The following is a 15,981-nucleotide window of genomic DNA, read 5'->3' as shown; positions in this document are numbered from 1 at the left end:
GCAGGACAAGGGAACTTTTACCAACCAGGCCCATGGTGGACACTGGCTTGGCTCTTGATTGGCTTGGCTCCTTCCTTTCATCTCAGACTCAGGTCTGGCTACCCCCTTTTTCACCTTCAGCCAAGCCTCTTTCGACGGGGGTCCCTCAGGGGTCAACGCTGAGTCCGTTGTTATTTAATGTGTATCTGACCCCTTTGATCACGCTGGCTGAACAACTAGGGGCCAAAATAATAGCTTACGCGGACGACACACAGTTGTTGTTTACTTGGCCCGGCGCTGACCTGGACACGGGTATGATTCGGTCCTGTTTGTCCTCAGTTTTCAACTGGCTGGCATCTGCCCAGCTGAAATGTAATGAGGATAAAACGAAAATTCTTCTCTATGGTCAGTTTCCTCCTCGGTTCAGAGAATCGTTATGTCCGGCCGGCTTTCCATTGCCCTGTTCTGTGAACATCCTAGCTAAGAATCTGGGAGTTTGGTTTGGGGAAGATCTTTTATTTGAGGCCCATATCATGAAACTGTCCTGTGGGTGTTTCGGCACCCTCAAAGCTCTGCGGAAGTTTTTTCCCTATCTTCCAAATGCAGCGAGAGAGACAGTGGCTAGAGCATTGACTCTCTCGCGTCTTGACTATGCCAATGCTCTGCTGTGTGGCTCCCCGGCCTATCTGGTTGGGCATCTCCAGATAATTCAAAACGCGACAGCGAGGCTTTTATGCAACATCTCCAGGCGATAGAGCGTCCGGGGCCACTTGCGGAACCTGCATTGGCTCCCTGTGACGCAGCGTATCATCTTTAAAGCACTTACTTTTGCTCACAAAGCCATTTATGGCCAAGGCCCCACTTATTTAATGAAACGCTTCACCCGTGATCTCCCCAACCGGTCTTTGCGCTCTGCCTCCCAGCATCTACTGATGGTTCCACGATTTTGGCGCTCTCGACTGGGGGGCCAGTCAATAGCGGTGAAAGCAGCGATTGCTTGGAATGATCTTCCTCCTCTGACTCTTCGGCCCAATCCGAATTTTGCTCTCTTTAAGAAAGCTTTGAAAACTTATCTGTTCAAACTTGCGTTCTAGGCTGCTCTTTTCTCTTGTTATGGCCCTTTGCATTTCTTTCTTCTTTTCGCGCCAGGATACTCTGGTAGTAATTGAGCGCACTCTAAAACTGCATATATAACATATAACATAACTCTGGGCATTCCAGCTCCCCTCAGTTAATGTAAATTAGCTTCCCTAAATGATTGATCAGCTCAACAGCAGCAGAGTTAAAAGTGCTGCAGATATGCATTCTATCACAATACATTTGTCTTTTGTAGAAGAGCCGTACCTACCCTGTTGCCCATATCCAAGCCTGCCCTGTTATTCCTATAAGTACAGGTATTCTCCTCCTTTGCACAGAGGAGAAAATGTAGAAGTGTCAGTACTTAGTAGTTGTGAGTACCGGTCCCTTTAAGGCACTGTTCCTGACTGATAAGGTGAACAAAGATAGATGTTTAAAATGATTGAAGACTACCTTTAAATGATATTGTCCTGAACAACTGGAATCCATTGCCCATGTTCCTCTCATTTGCCCAACATACAAGAACCTGAGATATAAATGGATTAAGCCGACATGCCATTTGTTTGGTATTACTTCTGGTACAGAAGCTCTTAGGATTTTAAGAACGGATGGGAATGATTTCTGTATAATTGCTGCATCAAAATTCCTACACGGCATGTGTTTCCTTCAAGCACAGGGTTTGACTGCATGATGCATAATGAGACAGGAACACACTCATCTGTCTTAACGAACCTGGTTTTTAGGTTTTGCTTGGCAATGCATACGAAGTACGCATGCGCTAGCAAAATCTTATGTCTTACAGTGGGGAACAGGGACTCGCCCCCTACTCGCCCCCTGCTCCCATTGGCTAGCTCCATAAATGGAGGCTAGCCATTGGGAGCCGGATCTGTCCGTCAAGGCCGGACCAGATTCGGGGACGTTCCCGACATTTTTTCCCTCTCTGCCTCTGCGATGTCGTCATCGCGGCGGTGGGCGGAGTTTCGTTTTTTTTTTTAAATGTGGTTGTTTTTCCCATTACGCGGCCGACCACCGCTGGAGGAAGTCGAGGTGAGTGCTGCCGTTCCCTCCCCCCTCCCGCTGTCCGTGAGCCGCCCCCCGCCCACCTCTCATGTCGTCAGGGGCCCCCTCACTCAGAGCCAGCAAGCACGAAGCCTCTTCACCATGATGGTGGCACGCCCGACCTCCTAATAAATTAAATTGTGCACAGCAGCACACACGGGGCCCCGGCCGGGCCTCAGAAACTCTTCATTATTTAAATTGAGCGCTGACCATACCCGGGCCTCGGCCGGGCCTCAGAGGCTGCCGCTAGTGTTCCTCAGGACTGAATTTAATGGTGCGCGAGATCAACTGCGCAGTGCACACGCGCGGATCCCGCCCGGGCCTCTCAGGCAGATCTCTTCATGAATTGAACCAAAGGTGGGTGGGTGCGCGCGCTCTGCAGTTGTCTCCATGGCTTGAGGTGAGGCATCCCGGGAAAGGATTAATTCCTGAATGACATAGTCCTGATAGATCGGCAATCTCATTGTAATTCATTTCTGTCAAAGTTTGCATAGATTAGCTTAACACTACTAAGCAGACCCGTTAAAAACACTTACGTGCATATTTTCATTTCAAAGTGCTCTGCAAATAAGGTACGTAAGCAATCATTAGCCATATTTAATTGCTAGTGATTGTTCTAATAATACAGGATGCCAGTGAAGTTCCCGGCGGAGAATAAAAAGCTGACAGCCTTGTGATGTGAATGTGCACTTTTCACAAAGCCCTTAATATTGATTGCCAGCTGGCTGCTTAATACACCAACCATAACAATGAAGTGAAACGTGACACAGAGCGATTAAAGAAACATTAGTCCAAGTTCAGAGTTTTGGTCATGGTGAAGTGAGGGTCAGAAGTTAACAATCCCCAACCAGGCCCCAGCCACACCAGAGACTGAGAAGGGCCGTCCGTCACTCACCGGCCAATGAAAGAGCCCGCTCCACTCGGAGTATGTATTTCTTTAGTCAGAGATGTCTGACCTTAGTGAGACTCATTTGGGGCGAGGAGGCTGAATAGTAGTGACAGCACCGCAGCGCTATGCCAGAGTGTCCCTGCTAGTGCTTGGTGTTGGTGAAATGAGTAAAGATGCCCTCACCCCTTCGGGCCTCTTCCTGCCCCCAACCCTACCCCTAGCAGGTGATAGCCATGAGGTGGACATCTTTCAACTCAGTCCGCCCCCACACTGACCCTTCATGTATCGACCCCAGGACAGGATCAGCCCCGGGCTTTGCTGTCCTGGCAGCCTCTTTCGGCTGATGAGTTGTCATTTGGGACTTGAACCTCCGGTCCGAGGTGCCCCCTGCCCGTGTTAGCCAGAGGTCACTGCAGGTCCGAGGATCCCCCTGTTAGCCAAGAGGTCACTGCAGCTCCGAAGACACTCGTGTTAGATGGGCGCAGTCTCTTTCTGCTTGCACCGTTGGCACCCAAATATGTCCTGGTACCTGGCCATTATTGTTGTGTATTGCACACCAATCACCGGGAGGAGGGTCGGTGTGCAGGTAGGGTGCTTCTCAAAGAAAAAGAGGGCCTTACACGCGGCTGCCAAAGTCCCGGGGACAACTCAGAGAGTCTGCCACTTTAGTGTCACCTCACGTGCCCCACCAGTATCCATCGCTGACGGCCTCCATCTGTGCAGCTTCCAGTGAGGGACCGCGTGCAGACACCCTAAGGAAGTTTTTCCAAACTGGAGATCCATGCAGGAGGCTCTCTGCAGGGGCGGTGGGAAGGGATACCTTGCAGGGGGTAGTGTGAGAGCACTTTGTGAGAGGGCATAGCCATATTGCACTTGTGTGAGAGGACATGTTGCGTTGGCTCTGCATCGAGGCCTGTTGATGAGGCATTGTTGTGTTCTTTTTGTATAAAACCATTGGGCTGAAGATTAATGTACAGGGCAGTGTTATGTAGAGCAGCACTGTACGAGTTCGACGTCCTAGGGACATTTACAGATCTATTGTGCTCAGGGCTATTATGCATGGGTGTGGTGTAAAAGGTCTAATGAAGGAGTAATGTACATAAGACTTTTTGTATAGGCATAGACAGCAGCATCGATCCACGAGTTTTGTGCAGTGGTCATTGTGAAGAAGCGCCAAATAGTAAACTTAGCGCAGCTGCAATGTGTTGGTTTCTTGCAATGAAGCATGATGCAGGAGCATCATGCAGGGGTATTTTTATGGATTTCTGATGTGCAACATGATGAATGGGCAATTTGTGCATGGAAAACTGAATTGTTTGCAAGAAATATTTTCACGTTCGACATATGCCTCCATGCATTCCACAAATGTAAAAAGTAGTTTACGGCTCATGTTCATCCTGAGCTCAGAGTTTATGGCCTGACAAATGGCTTTGGGGAAAGCAGCCTTTCCAGCCCCTCCCAAATGTAAGCAATACATTGAAGTAATTTTTTTGGGCATGAACACGGGGCCTGGTAAGGTGGACAACAGAGCAGATTGGCAATGGAATGAAGCATGTCTAGCCTTAGGTTGCAGTCTGTGTAAGTGTCAACATTTGGAAAGGAAAATCCCCCAAGAGGGCCTAGCCTAGTGTTTGATGCAACCCTTGTGACCAGGCCAGGGAGTTTGCAGTTGTCATCTGAACTGTATACTATAATTTATGCGTTACCATTATAAGATGCAGAACTGAAGTGGCTTTTTACTTGCAGGAAGTCATAGAATATCTTCGGAAAAATAGTTGTACATTTTATTTTTGTTGGACTGGAATGAATGGCAGCGACTGTGTTGCATGTCATTATGTGTTAATTAGTACTTACTGCAATATATCTAAAGGCTTTACATATTGCAATAACATGTTTATTTTTCAGTTTTATATAGTGATTTATTAACCTACTTGCTTTCTCAAATTTGCTTGAAAACTCACCATTTGCCGACTCTTTTTTTCAAACTTTTCGCAAGGGGCATCCCCCCGAATACCCCTTATGACGGTTGAGATCGCTCGCTACCAGCAACTCATCCCAAACTTTTCCGCCACACCACTTTCAAATGTCACCAGCCGCCACTGCCGGCCATAATAATTTGAATTATAACTAAAGCCTCTGCCTGCCTTGCTAGCCTTGACCTGCCCCTGCCTGTCTCGCGCATGCCTCTGAAGCTGCAGGTCAGGCCTCAGCCCTTCAGGTGAGTCAGAGTCTGTCAGAGTTCTAGGTGCTTCCATTATCTTTTTGCTGCACTATTCCTTTGGTCTGGTAGATTTAATGTTTCTTACCTCGCTGTGTTTTTTCCCTTGTTATGCCGTCTTATATTTCTTGTTTCCCTCAGTGTTGGGTTTTTGGTCCTGTACTCCGAGCGTTCAAGTACCTTTGCAGCAGATTACTTTCGGCCAACTTAGATTGATTTCCAGAATTAGCCATCGAGAAATTTTGATCTGGGATTTAGGAAGCATGGATTAACAAACTAGGCCTTGTTGAATTTCCTACCTTATTTTTTTTTCTCTAAAGTTCTTCTGTTGGGTTAATTGTAAAGTCGACAGTCAGGCATGTTTGTTTCTGTTACATCCCCTCCACCCCCCCAACGTTCCATGTTATTTTGCTGGCCTTACCACAAGAGATCTCCTGGTTATCTGCAGTGAAATAATGGAGTTCTGATAGGCAGAGCTCTTGACGGTGTGCCTGAAAAGCATCTGAATAGTCCATTATTTTCATCTCCATTGAATAACCTACCGATTGTGACAAAGAGACGATTACTGCATTAGTAGTGACCACGTGTCGAGTCTACTAGCTACACCGAATGTTAAAAAAGAAAAAATCTTATTTTAAAAGTGCGAGACAGAGTTTAACATTTGCTTTGTGTGTTGTCTTAAATTACCTGTGAGCGTTGCTCAAAGCGTTCACAAATGTAATATTGCTATGTATTTGCTTGGTGGTGTTTGGGTGTCATGCCCTCTGATCACCGGTCGAGTTAATTCCAATAGAATACATTAGACTAAGACCAGGTCGCGCCTGCATTAGCCTAGCCGGAGCTCTCTGATGGCCGCAGAAATCAGCCAAGGAAAGCGTTTTCCTTTAGAGCCACGGTCCCTGGTTCGATCCGGGGTATTTGCTAACAGATAACACCTCCGTGGCATCTTTCTGGAAGGGGGGGGGGGGAGTTGGTGTTGTTTACTCATTGCACAGGCCCTATGTATTTTACTCTCTAGGGGCTCGCAGTGTGTGGATGGGGGCTCGCAGTGTGTGGATGGGGGCTCGCAGTGTGTGGGGGGGGCTCGCAGTGTGAGGGGGTGCTCTGTGTGTGGGGGGGGCTCGCAGTGTGTGGGGGGCTCTGTGTGGGTGTGTGTGGGGGGCTTTGTGTGGGTGTGTGTGGGGGGGCACTGTGTGGGTGTGTGTGGGGGGGGGGCCCTGTGTGGAGGGGCTCTGTGTGGGGGGGGGGCTCTCTGTGGGGGTGTGTGTGTGGCATTTGCGAGAGATTAGGCTATTGCCATTGTAAATGACAATGCCATTTATTTATCTGTTTTCAAAACGAACACATAAATAAAAAAATTGTCATTTACAATGCCAATAGCTCTAACTTTTACAAAGGCAAAACCGTTGCATTGTAAATGCTTGTTTAAAAGTGGGTGCATGGACGATATATTTTAACCCGGATTTTACGATAATTTACTAATTTATTTATTCACAGTATTTATGAACTCAGCAACTTTGGAACTTTTAAGGGACCTCTGAACTCTGTAAAGTCGTGAATCATGAATTTGATTTTGAACGTTTGGATTTTGTTTTAAATGTATATATGTCTTTTATGAATTTGAATTCGAATAAACACCAATTTGACTGACTGATATTGTATTTCAATATAATTCCTGGCCTTTACAGAATCTTTAACCAACAAATCCCATTCCAACCCTGCCACTTACTGGCTTTGGTCGAGTTGGGCAGGGTCATGATATAAGGAAGGAGGAGTTGGACAAATAAGTCTTTTCTCGTAAGATTGAAGGCCCTGTTTCTCCCGGGTTCTTATTGAGGTGGGGGCTGGAGCAAAAGTGCGCTGCAGCAGGATAGCCTGGGGCTAAGAGGAAAAGTTTGTTGTTCTGTTGTTGCAGGGATTCTGCTCATGCACAGAACTATGCACAGGAAGCCAGGACCTTGGTAAATTGTGGTGTACCAAATAACTCACCTAAGTACCCAGAACCCCTATCCGACTAGCATCAGTGTCTCATTAGCTCTCCGTCCTACAGTGAAGCTACCAATGATTAGACAACCCAGAACACGCGACTTGGGGTACTCTCAGGAATGGTGGCAATCAAGAACACTCTTTCGTTTTTATTCTCATACCAGTCCACAACATGAGTAATTAGAGACACTGAAAAGTTTAACGACGTGCTCTAAGATGCAGTATTTTTACTAACATAAGCAGTCGTATGATTAAAAATAATCTGATCAGCATTGTTACAATTCCATAAAACACAAAGGGAGAAATCGTATTATAATGACAGTGGAAACCGGTCCTATCGCGCCTTGTGAACCACCCTCCCCTGCTAGGAACTAGGGTTTATATTAATAGGTCTCTTAGGCTTGAATGGGGAACCCCATACCTCCAAGATCAGCAGAAGTGAATCCCATCTCAGGATTAGCAGCGTTCTTTCTCACTGGAAAAAGGTTTTTCTCTAAGTGCCCAAATCTCATGCATGCAGTGCAATATTAAAGGCACTAGAATTTCAGTTAGCTGCAGCTGTGTTTGTGTTGTGTCTAGAGCATGGGCCGATCAACCTGAATAACCGCATACATTGTTATGGTGACCTTGAAGGCTTCTGCATGCAGTGTACAGACTAAGGTTGCTATGTAAGTCTAGGGATGTTAAAACATGCCATTCTCAGGCTAGGAAAATAAAGCAGTTTAACTTGCAACAACTGTTATATGTAGGGTTGTGTGCAAAAGCTGCAAAGTGGCAAAATGGAGTTTAAATTTCTAATAAGCTTATGCTAACATAGCAATGTGTGCAAGCAGGGCCCTGTCTTCACTACACTGTGTGATGTATGACGACTCTGGTGTGGTCTGATGGTGAGGGCTTCTGGCTTCTTACAGGATTGTTGGTGCTTCACTCTGTGGCAATCCAGTTGCAGTTGTGGTGATAAGAGCGGGAAAACCCTCAGTAAACAGTAGTTGATAAAGGAATTTCCCTTCATGCGACACCACAGCATTGTTGATTTATTGAGCATCCCATGACGTCTAAGGTCCCTTAATCACATCTAGATTTCCACATCAATTAACCTGGCGTGATTACCATCAAAACGCCACACGGGTTGTGGACCAAGATGCCTGACCTCTAAATGGCAGTTTCCTGTTTGTGGAAATTACTGCTGCTACATCAATAATAAAGACCTAAGGGAAACATAAAAGTGAAAACATTACAGTACAAGACGTAACGCGATCACTGGGTGGGCGCCTAATAAGATTTACAGGCCTGTTCACTTTCGCACATGAAATTGAAAGGCAGGGGGAGCCTTCCCACGCCTCCGTGTAAACAAAAGAAAATGAGAAGAAACAAATAGTGCTCCAAAACGAACACATATAGACAAGAGGGGAAGAGTACATGTAAAAGGGACAGTCACCATGGGAGAGAACCAAGCGCACACATGCCCTTAAATACACCAGTGCACCAATGAAAAGCCCGAATTTCAGAAAAGACACCCAAAATATTGAATGGAAAACGATGGGCGCGTCAATAGCCCACAGAGGAGATACAGCATGTTGAGAGACAGTACATGCGTGCTGCCTAGGCTCGACCTAACACAGAAGTCACAAGTTGGGGCATGTCTATCAAAAGGAACTTTGTATTGTAGGCCACTTTATTCCATTACAGGTATTTTATGTAAGTGCCATATCCTGTATGAGTTGCACACAATGGTATGTGGAATTCTGACACTTGAAGGATATAACATTTTTTTTCCTACCATTGGTTCTTGTTCTTTAAGGAGCTGGAAATTGAATCTAAACTCTGGGTAGTGTAGCAGAGTTACTGTAGGGGAGGTCTAAGAATGGGATGTGCATGGGGTCAAACTTTACCAATCTGGTGATAAAGGGGAAGGTAATACTCATCACAGTAATGTCACCAACAACATGCCATCCAACCAGTAACTTGTTGTGTAATATCTGTAACTGTAAAGGTTTGCTAATCGTTTGTATATATTTTTCTGATTGTTTTTAATAGCCACGGTCTCAAACAATATTTTTCATGTCGAGGAATTGCCCTTGCTGTTGAGTATTTCTGGAAACAAGGCCACCGAAACATTACTGTGTTTGTTCCACAGTGGAGAACAAGGCGTAATCCTAATAATACAGGTAATAAAGACACATTGTATTCTTTAGAACTGATGCAGGATTTCCTCACTGACTGATATCCTTGACTAAAATGTTTTAATTCTGCCAGCGGTACCGTGCAGTCTCCTAGAGACTCGGTTTTTGTACAATTCTGATGGACTTTCCATCCTGCATGCGCCCTTTAACGATGGCACACGCAGCGCTGTAGTGCTGTTTACTCCCTATGGCTGGTTGAGCAGAACCATCCGTGTAAATTATATATTCGTACTGATCTAGAAGCATTATTTCATTTGGTAGAGGATATTCTTGTTCATATTGCAGAAATGCTTGTGTTTTTAGATTTGGGTCGTACCTGTAGTCTACATCTGTTGCAGTGAGAGAATTAACCCATTGTATCCATCTTGGATGTAAGGCTTTAGCATTGGGAATGCTTGCCGTTGTCACAGCTTCTCGGGATGGAACTGGGTTAACGACTATTATACTCTTCCCTTGAGGCAGTGCTCTTTCTCTCACTACAGCAGTCTGTAGTGCTGTCATAATTTTTCTGTTGATGCAAAGCGTATCTCAGCATTTGTGTACAAATGTGATTTGCATGCTATTGGTACTGGCTCACCTTCATTATATGTTAGGTAGGTGTACCCTGATTGACCTGCAATTAAAGTGATGACTAGGTTGCATACGTTTACGTGTGTCTGTAAGTGTTTAGAAACATTCATGTCCGCTTATAAAGAACGAAGAGTATCTGTGTGTTCCTGTTCCCACTGACTAACTGAAACTCAGGTTTTATTAAATCATAAAAAGGTTATACTCTTTCTGTGTAATCCAAAATGTATGTTGTGCCAAAATTCAGGAATCCCAGGATTGATTGTACATTTTTTAATGATTTTGGCGGTTAGAGCAGCGCACGTTTTTCAAAAAAGTTAGCTGCTAGGCTTTTTACTTCACTTGAAAGCACATATCCTAGAAAAAGGACATTAAGGTGGGCAATATGTTTTTTTTTAATGTTGAGTTTGTAACTTTCAGAGGCAAAACCCAAAATGATGGTATTCACTCTGATCAAGGGTTCCTCCAGGTCATTAATCTGTTAGATACATTTCATCTACATAGGACAATGCCTTTTTATCCACATTTTGAAGTAATTCAATTACTCTGGCTCCAAACAACTCCAGGCTGTTCTTATACCCCTGGAGGAGTCTACAAAATTGTCGCTGGAAGCCTATTGCGGGGAATGTGGTTAAATACTTGCTCTCAGGCGTTATATTCTGGCAGAAAAATACATCTGAGATCTCAAGCGTGGTTTTGCATTGTTCCCGCACAATGTTATTATGCGGAACTCAGTGCATTTTCTAATGCAAATGTGTTAATGCAAGTGTTTAAATGTCTGTAATCTAAAACTAAATTATATGAATTGTCCTATTTTGATACAGGAAACATAGGGTTATTCATTTGAGAGTTTCAAGTTTCAATCACCCCTTGGTATTCAAGTTGATGTAAGATCTCCCTGACCACCTTCTTCGCTTTTTGCTTTATTGGATACTGCCATTTGGAGTGTTTTTTCATACAATTTATGTGAGACACTTACCCTAGTATCAGGTGTTTCCACTGTGATATAATCATTCAAGTCCGCTGTCACCAGAAATCCCATCATGTTCTGGCGAGCTATTGTTACTTCTGCCACACTGCCTAGCATCGTCGGAGCTCATTCCCTGTTCAGCAGTCGAGCCCTCAGAATTCTGGGAATATCTGATCTTTCGACGTGCAACCTTCTTTTTGAACTGTGGTTTTTGTTTTGGTTCATCTTCTTTTTTAGAAGTATATTCTTGAGCGTGCTGCTTGTCCCTGGACTTTGTACACTCTTCTTGTCTGTCTGGCCGTCCTTTCCTCTCGAGTTTTTCGTTGAACCCTGAAAGGAACGAGAGGAACATGTCTCAGTACCCTGATACCTGTCAGGTTTCCTAATATTGTCACTATTCCTAAGGTTATACCTCCTTTTGGAGGGCTCCTGAGGAGGAGATCTACCTCTGAATTGATATCTGTTTTCTTTAACTTTTTGTTTTTTGTTATTGTCCCACTTCTTTTTTGATGAAGCAGGTGTCTGCTTAAAGGTGTCCTTTTCGGGACTACCCATCAGTTGTAGTTTCAATGCTTTTCCACCCAAACGGTCCCTGCCTAAATCTTCGTACACAGTTTAAAATATTTTTTAAAAAGTTTGTGCTCCTGTTGTAAAGGACTGAACTTCCTGTGGATAGCCACTGATGCTGCCTCCCCTTTAATATTTGCTAATATTATAGCTGATACCTGGGCAGAATTACGTAGTAATTTCATCCACAAGTACCATTTCGCTGCTGATTTACCTATATCTGATCTCACATGATTTGTATAGTCTTCGTAAATCAGCGCTTTCTCCTCTAATGCACGAGTTGAAATCATCTCCTCTACAGCATAGGTATAGAAGTTCACAAGAACCTTCTTGGGGCTCTATGGGGTGGATTGGGGGGGTAATGGGTGTCTCTCAGTTTAAGATTCATGTAAAGGGCTCTCTATGGGCGCTTTGGATTTGCTTATCTAAAACAATATCTGGCCTGTCATGCAGGATGCCTCCCTTAGAAGACTGTTAAACTTAAGCCTTGATCTTTCAAATTGCTCTGCCCCTTCCGGAATGCTCAGTCGGTTGTTAAGCCTAGAATGGTTCTCCAGCCTTTGTAGGCATAAAAGCTTTATTCTGCAGCTTTAGCTCGTCTGTCACTTGGGTGTTTGAATGCAGAGTGAGACTCATCTTCTCCAGGTTCTTTTCCAGAGTGGATGTTCGTTATGGAAGATCATCACATTTCTTTTGTAATACACCACATTTCCCCTGGATCTCTTACTGATTCTGAAATCTCAAACTTTTTCATTGTCTGATGTGAGATTCAGAAAAATATTTTCCAAGGAATCGTGCAAGCCCCTCTTCCTGTCCATCGAATTCTGGTGCCTTTCATCTTCCACCTTCTTCACCTCTGTAACATTTCTCTGACCCTCATGTGCTCTTGTGCCTCTTGGAGAAGAATTCAGGCTACTGATTGGATGTACCCCCTCCTCCCCTACTGTGGAGAGCGGCCAGAATCCATTTGCTAAATGTAGGGATACGTCCTCTTCTCCCACAGCGCTACTCTGGGATACCCACCCCAGCACCTCTGACTGGCTAAGGCCACCTCAGCCAGTTACTTATGATCCTTCGACTGCTTCATTATTCTAAAGAATGAATTAAGTGACAGAGTTGACATGGTGGCTGTCACACCGGCTGGGTTACCAGCTGAAATACGGCTAATCTTCCTTGGATTAGCAGTTGATTTCCTGACTAGTCCAACCCTGGAGAATGCTGTCTCCGGATTGCTCTGTAGTATGAGATTCCCCTCTCTTCTTTCTAAACCACAGCACAGTGAATACCTGTTTCTTCCTGCTCCTTTGGACCAACTAACCAGTTTTTGCAACTGGGTGCTAGCTAGATCTACCAAAGTAGCAAATGTCCTTGGCTCCGTCCAGTTTTTCTGTCTGTCTGACATCTCTTCTACCTCCTTTTGTACCCCCCAGCTTCGGTTCCTACTACTCGACTAACAGAAGAAACCGCAATATCAGGAAATTCCTTAGGGGCAAACAAGTTTTCCAATGTAGAAAGTGCCTTCCTGCTGCCTCATGCCTCTGTCACAGGAACCGGGACTGTGCCTCATATGCTGAAATCCCTCTTCCGCCCACAGATTATGCTCTGTGCTGAGGCTGCTTGCCTTCACCCGGAAACAAACGCGGGCCGCCAAAGCATGAACATGCAATGCACCAGCAAGGATCTCAAGAGTGCTCAGCATCTGGTGGAATTAACCTCATTCGGTCCTGCCTCTGAGCCACTATCGGGTGAGTGTCCTACAAACACTGCAGCCATAAATCAGAGCAAAATCAAAGGATAGTGTGTGCCGTTTACAGTGGGCAAAAAAATCTATTAAAAGTCATTGACCAGGTTAACTTATCCGAATGTGGCAATCCCCTAGTGTCGGGCTCCTGCAACTGGTCTACTGCCATGTTCCTGCTGCGGGAAATCCATTCCTAATTAGATTTGAACAGAATGATGTTAATCTACATGGAAATTAGTGTGCAACTGTAGTTTGTTTTAAATGAGCAGTGTTGTAGGAAATATTAAAGCAAAATAAATGAGATGGGAAATTTGATTACCAAGGGTACTAAAGGCGCGCAGCAGCTATTGTAAAGGTGAAAGCGCGGAATGGAGCGCTTTAAAAAAAAAAAGACTATCTTTAACCCCTTCGATGCTCATGACGGAACGGTTCCGTCATGAGCGTCGTTTGGCCTGTGCTCATGACGGAACCGTTCGTCATGAGCCCGTTGGCTCATTAGAACGTTCAGCACAGCGCAGGAATCTGCGCCGCGCTGATGTGGTTAAATTGTTCAATAAAATGGCACTTCTGCTACATTTAACAAGGAGAGGGAGCGAGCATCGGCAAATATAAAGAGCAACTGTTTATAATTACGAAGAAAGGGAGCAAGCATGGGCACGAGTGAGTTTCTGAGCCTAAAAAAGCCTTCATGAAAGAGTCCTCGGACAGTAATCAATAACATGGTGAGTAACACCACATGTAGGAGGGGCAGTCCTCATGAGAGGTCATAAAAGAAAAAAAGGAGGGACTAGTGACCATATTAACCAACGAAAAGCAGCAATTTACAAAGGGCAGTAGTAGGAGCCAATTAGAAAGATAGGTGTTGCTTAACGCCCATATCCTGAATATATCATGTCTTAAAGAGACAGCGCAAGCGTTGCCTAGATGAGACCTAAAAAAAAATACCTGGCCTTTTGCCACCCACCTAAATCAGCCTCTGAAAACTCCCTCCTGCTCCTCTCTAAATATAAAAAAAATTATAATAATGAATACTTGGCCTCCTCTTACCGTGCCACACCACCAGGTGCATATGCTTAACCGTGACACACTTTAAATATAGGTGACCCAAAAATAAATATCTGGCCTCCTTTCATCCACCACCCCACCCCACCCCTCCCGGCACAAAGCCTCCTTCTGCTCTCACATTGAGAGCAAAGTGCAGGCACCCCACTGACAGTGGCTCTGCAAGACCAACTTAATAGTGCAGCTTCTTTTCCACCCTCCGCACAGGCCGGGAAACCCACTGACTGAGAAGAAGATGGTTGCTACAGGCTGTCTGCATGGTTCACCAACTGCCATTCTGCCACTCTGTTCGGGCCTCTGGAGTCCTGGTTGAGATGGTGAAAAAAAGAGAAAGCAAGGGCTTCCCCCTGTGTGATGTCATAAAGTGGATAATCAGTTTGGCTAACCACTGTTACATCCCAGCAGTGAATTACCTGATTCGAATCTGGTTATTCACTGTAAGGGCTTCCTATGGAAAACATTTACAGAAAAAAAAAAGGTAAGTACAAGGACCCATGTAGTTGTAGAGGCAGTTATGAAACGAGGACTGTTAATGTTTCTTTGCCTCTAAATAAATGTAGATCAACAAGGCATATTTTCTTACTGTGCCTTAGTTAAATATGTATTCCTAAATACTTTAGACCTTATACGGTGTCTAATTTGTCCCTAATCAAATGTTGATTCAACCCCAATTGGATACTGAATTTTGAAAGCGCAAAAGGCGTGTGTCAAAAAGATGGCTTTAAATTAAAAGAATTTCCTTGTGTGATAATAAATGCAATATTGATTGCAAGATAATGTTTCTTTTAAAATTTATTCTGAATAACTGGTTTTTCTGAAGCATGATCTTTTCCTTTACAGAGCAGCACTTTCTCCAGCAGCTCCAGGATTTGGGAATTTTGTCTCTCACGCCTGCAAGAATGGTGTTGGGCTCAAGAATTGCTTCACATGATGATCGGTATGGTGTTTGTATTTGTAATCTAACTCTCATTCCTCTTAAGACTGTACTACGGGGAAATAGTATCCTCTGTTAACTGGGAAGTAGCTTAGTGACCAACTTGCAGACCTTTGAATTGATAGACCAGGTTTCAATTTCCAGCTTATCACTGGACCAAAACGTTTTGAGCCTTAACAAATTATAAAGACTCCGTTTACAAAAAACATATTTGTAGTGTATGAATATGTCACGTTTAAAAACCACTGCACAGTATTGTGTTTATTTCGACCTAAATTATTTGTCCTTCCATTTCACGTCCTCACATTCCATCTTCTGTATTTCACTCTTAGCTGTACCTTACTTCCCATCTGTTTCTTTGTAAGGTGTCTCCTGTTCAAGATGTGACGGATCCATTAATGGCATTCTCTGTTAAGTCATTTGCTATTTTTCAAGCTGAACATATACAAGCAAATTTGTACACTGTCTATATTCAGGTGCATGTACAATTAAGGTGTCTTATGATAGAAAATAGAAATGAACAGACTACTACAATCCTTATCTCTTATCAAATGTACACTGCTGCTCTATTTAGTATGCTACGGTTTATTTAAAAAAAATGTTTTTTTTCCAGCAGCCATACAGAACTGGGGATTTAGGTGCAATTCTCAAATTTGCTCTGGTACAGAACTATGCACCCCTCTACAGGTTATATAGTACCTAGGCTGTAGGTCTCTATTGTATTTGTGTTTTCACCATATTGTCACTGG

At 44.3% G+C, this 15,981-nt stretch overlaps 1 protein-coding gene across 5 annotated transcripts in view; it reads left to right on the top strand.

The window, feature by feature from the left end:
- The window catches only part of N4BP1 (NEDD4 binding protein 1), a 178,208-nt gene that overhangs the window by 57,618 nt on the left and 104,609 nt on the right, over positions 1 to 15,981 (top strand). For all 5 annotated transcript variants that reach the window (XM_078670540.1, XM_078670539.1, XM_078670542.1 and 2 more), the window contains exons 3-4: positions 9,246 to 9,376; positions 15,139 to 15,235. In XM_078670540.1, coding sequence (XP_078526666.1) covers positions 9,246 to 9,376; positions 15,139 to 15,235 — 228 coding nt within the window. The remainder of the gene's footprint in view (positions 1 to 9,245; positions 9,377 to 15,138; positions 15,236 to 15,981) is intronic.

This window comes from Lissotriton helveticus, chromosome 12, assembly GCF_964261635.1.
Source record: "Lissotriton helveticus chromosome 12, aLisHel1.1, whole genome shotgun sequence".
NCBI classification, from domain to species: domain Eukaryota; kingdom Metazoa; phylum Chordata; class Amphibia; order Caudata; family Salamandridae; genus Lissotriton; species Lissotriton helveticus.
This window is presented reverse-complemented; position numbering and strand designations above follow the sequence as displayed.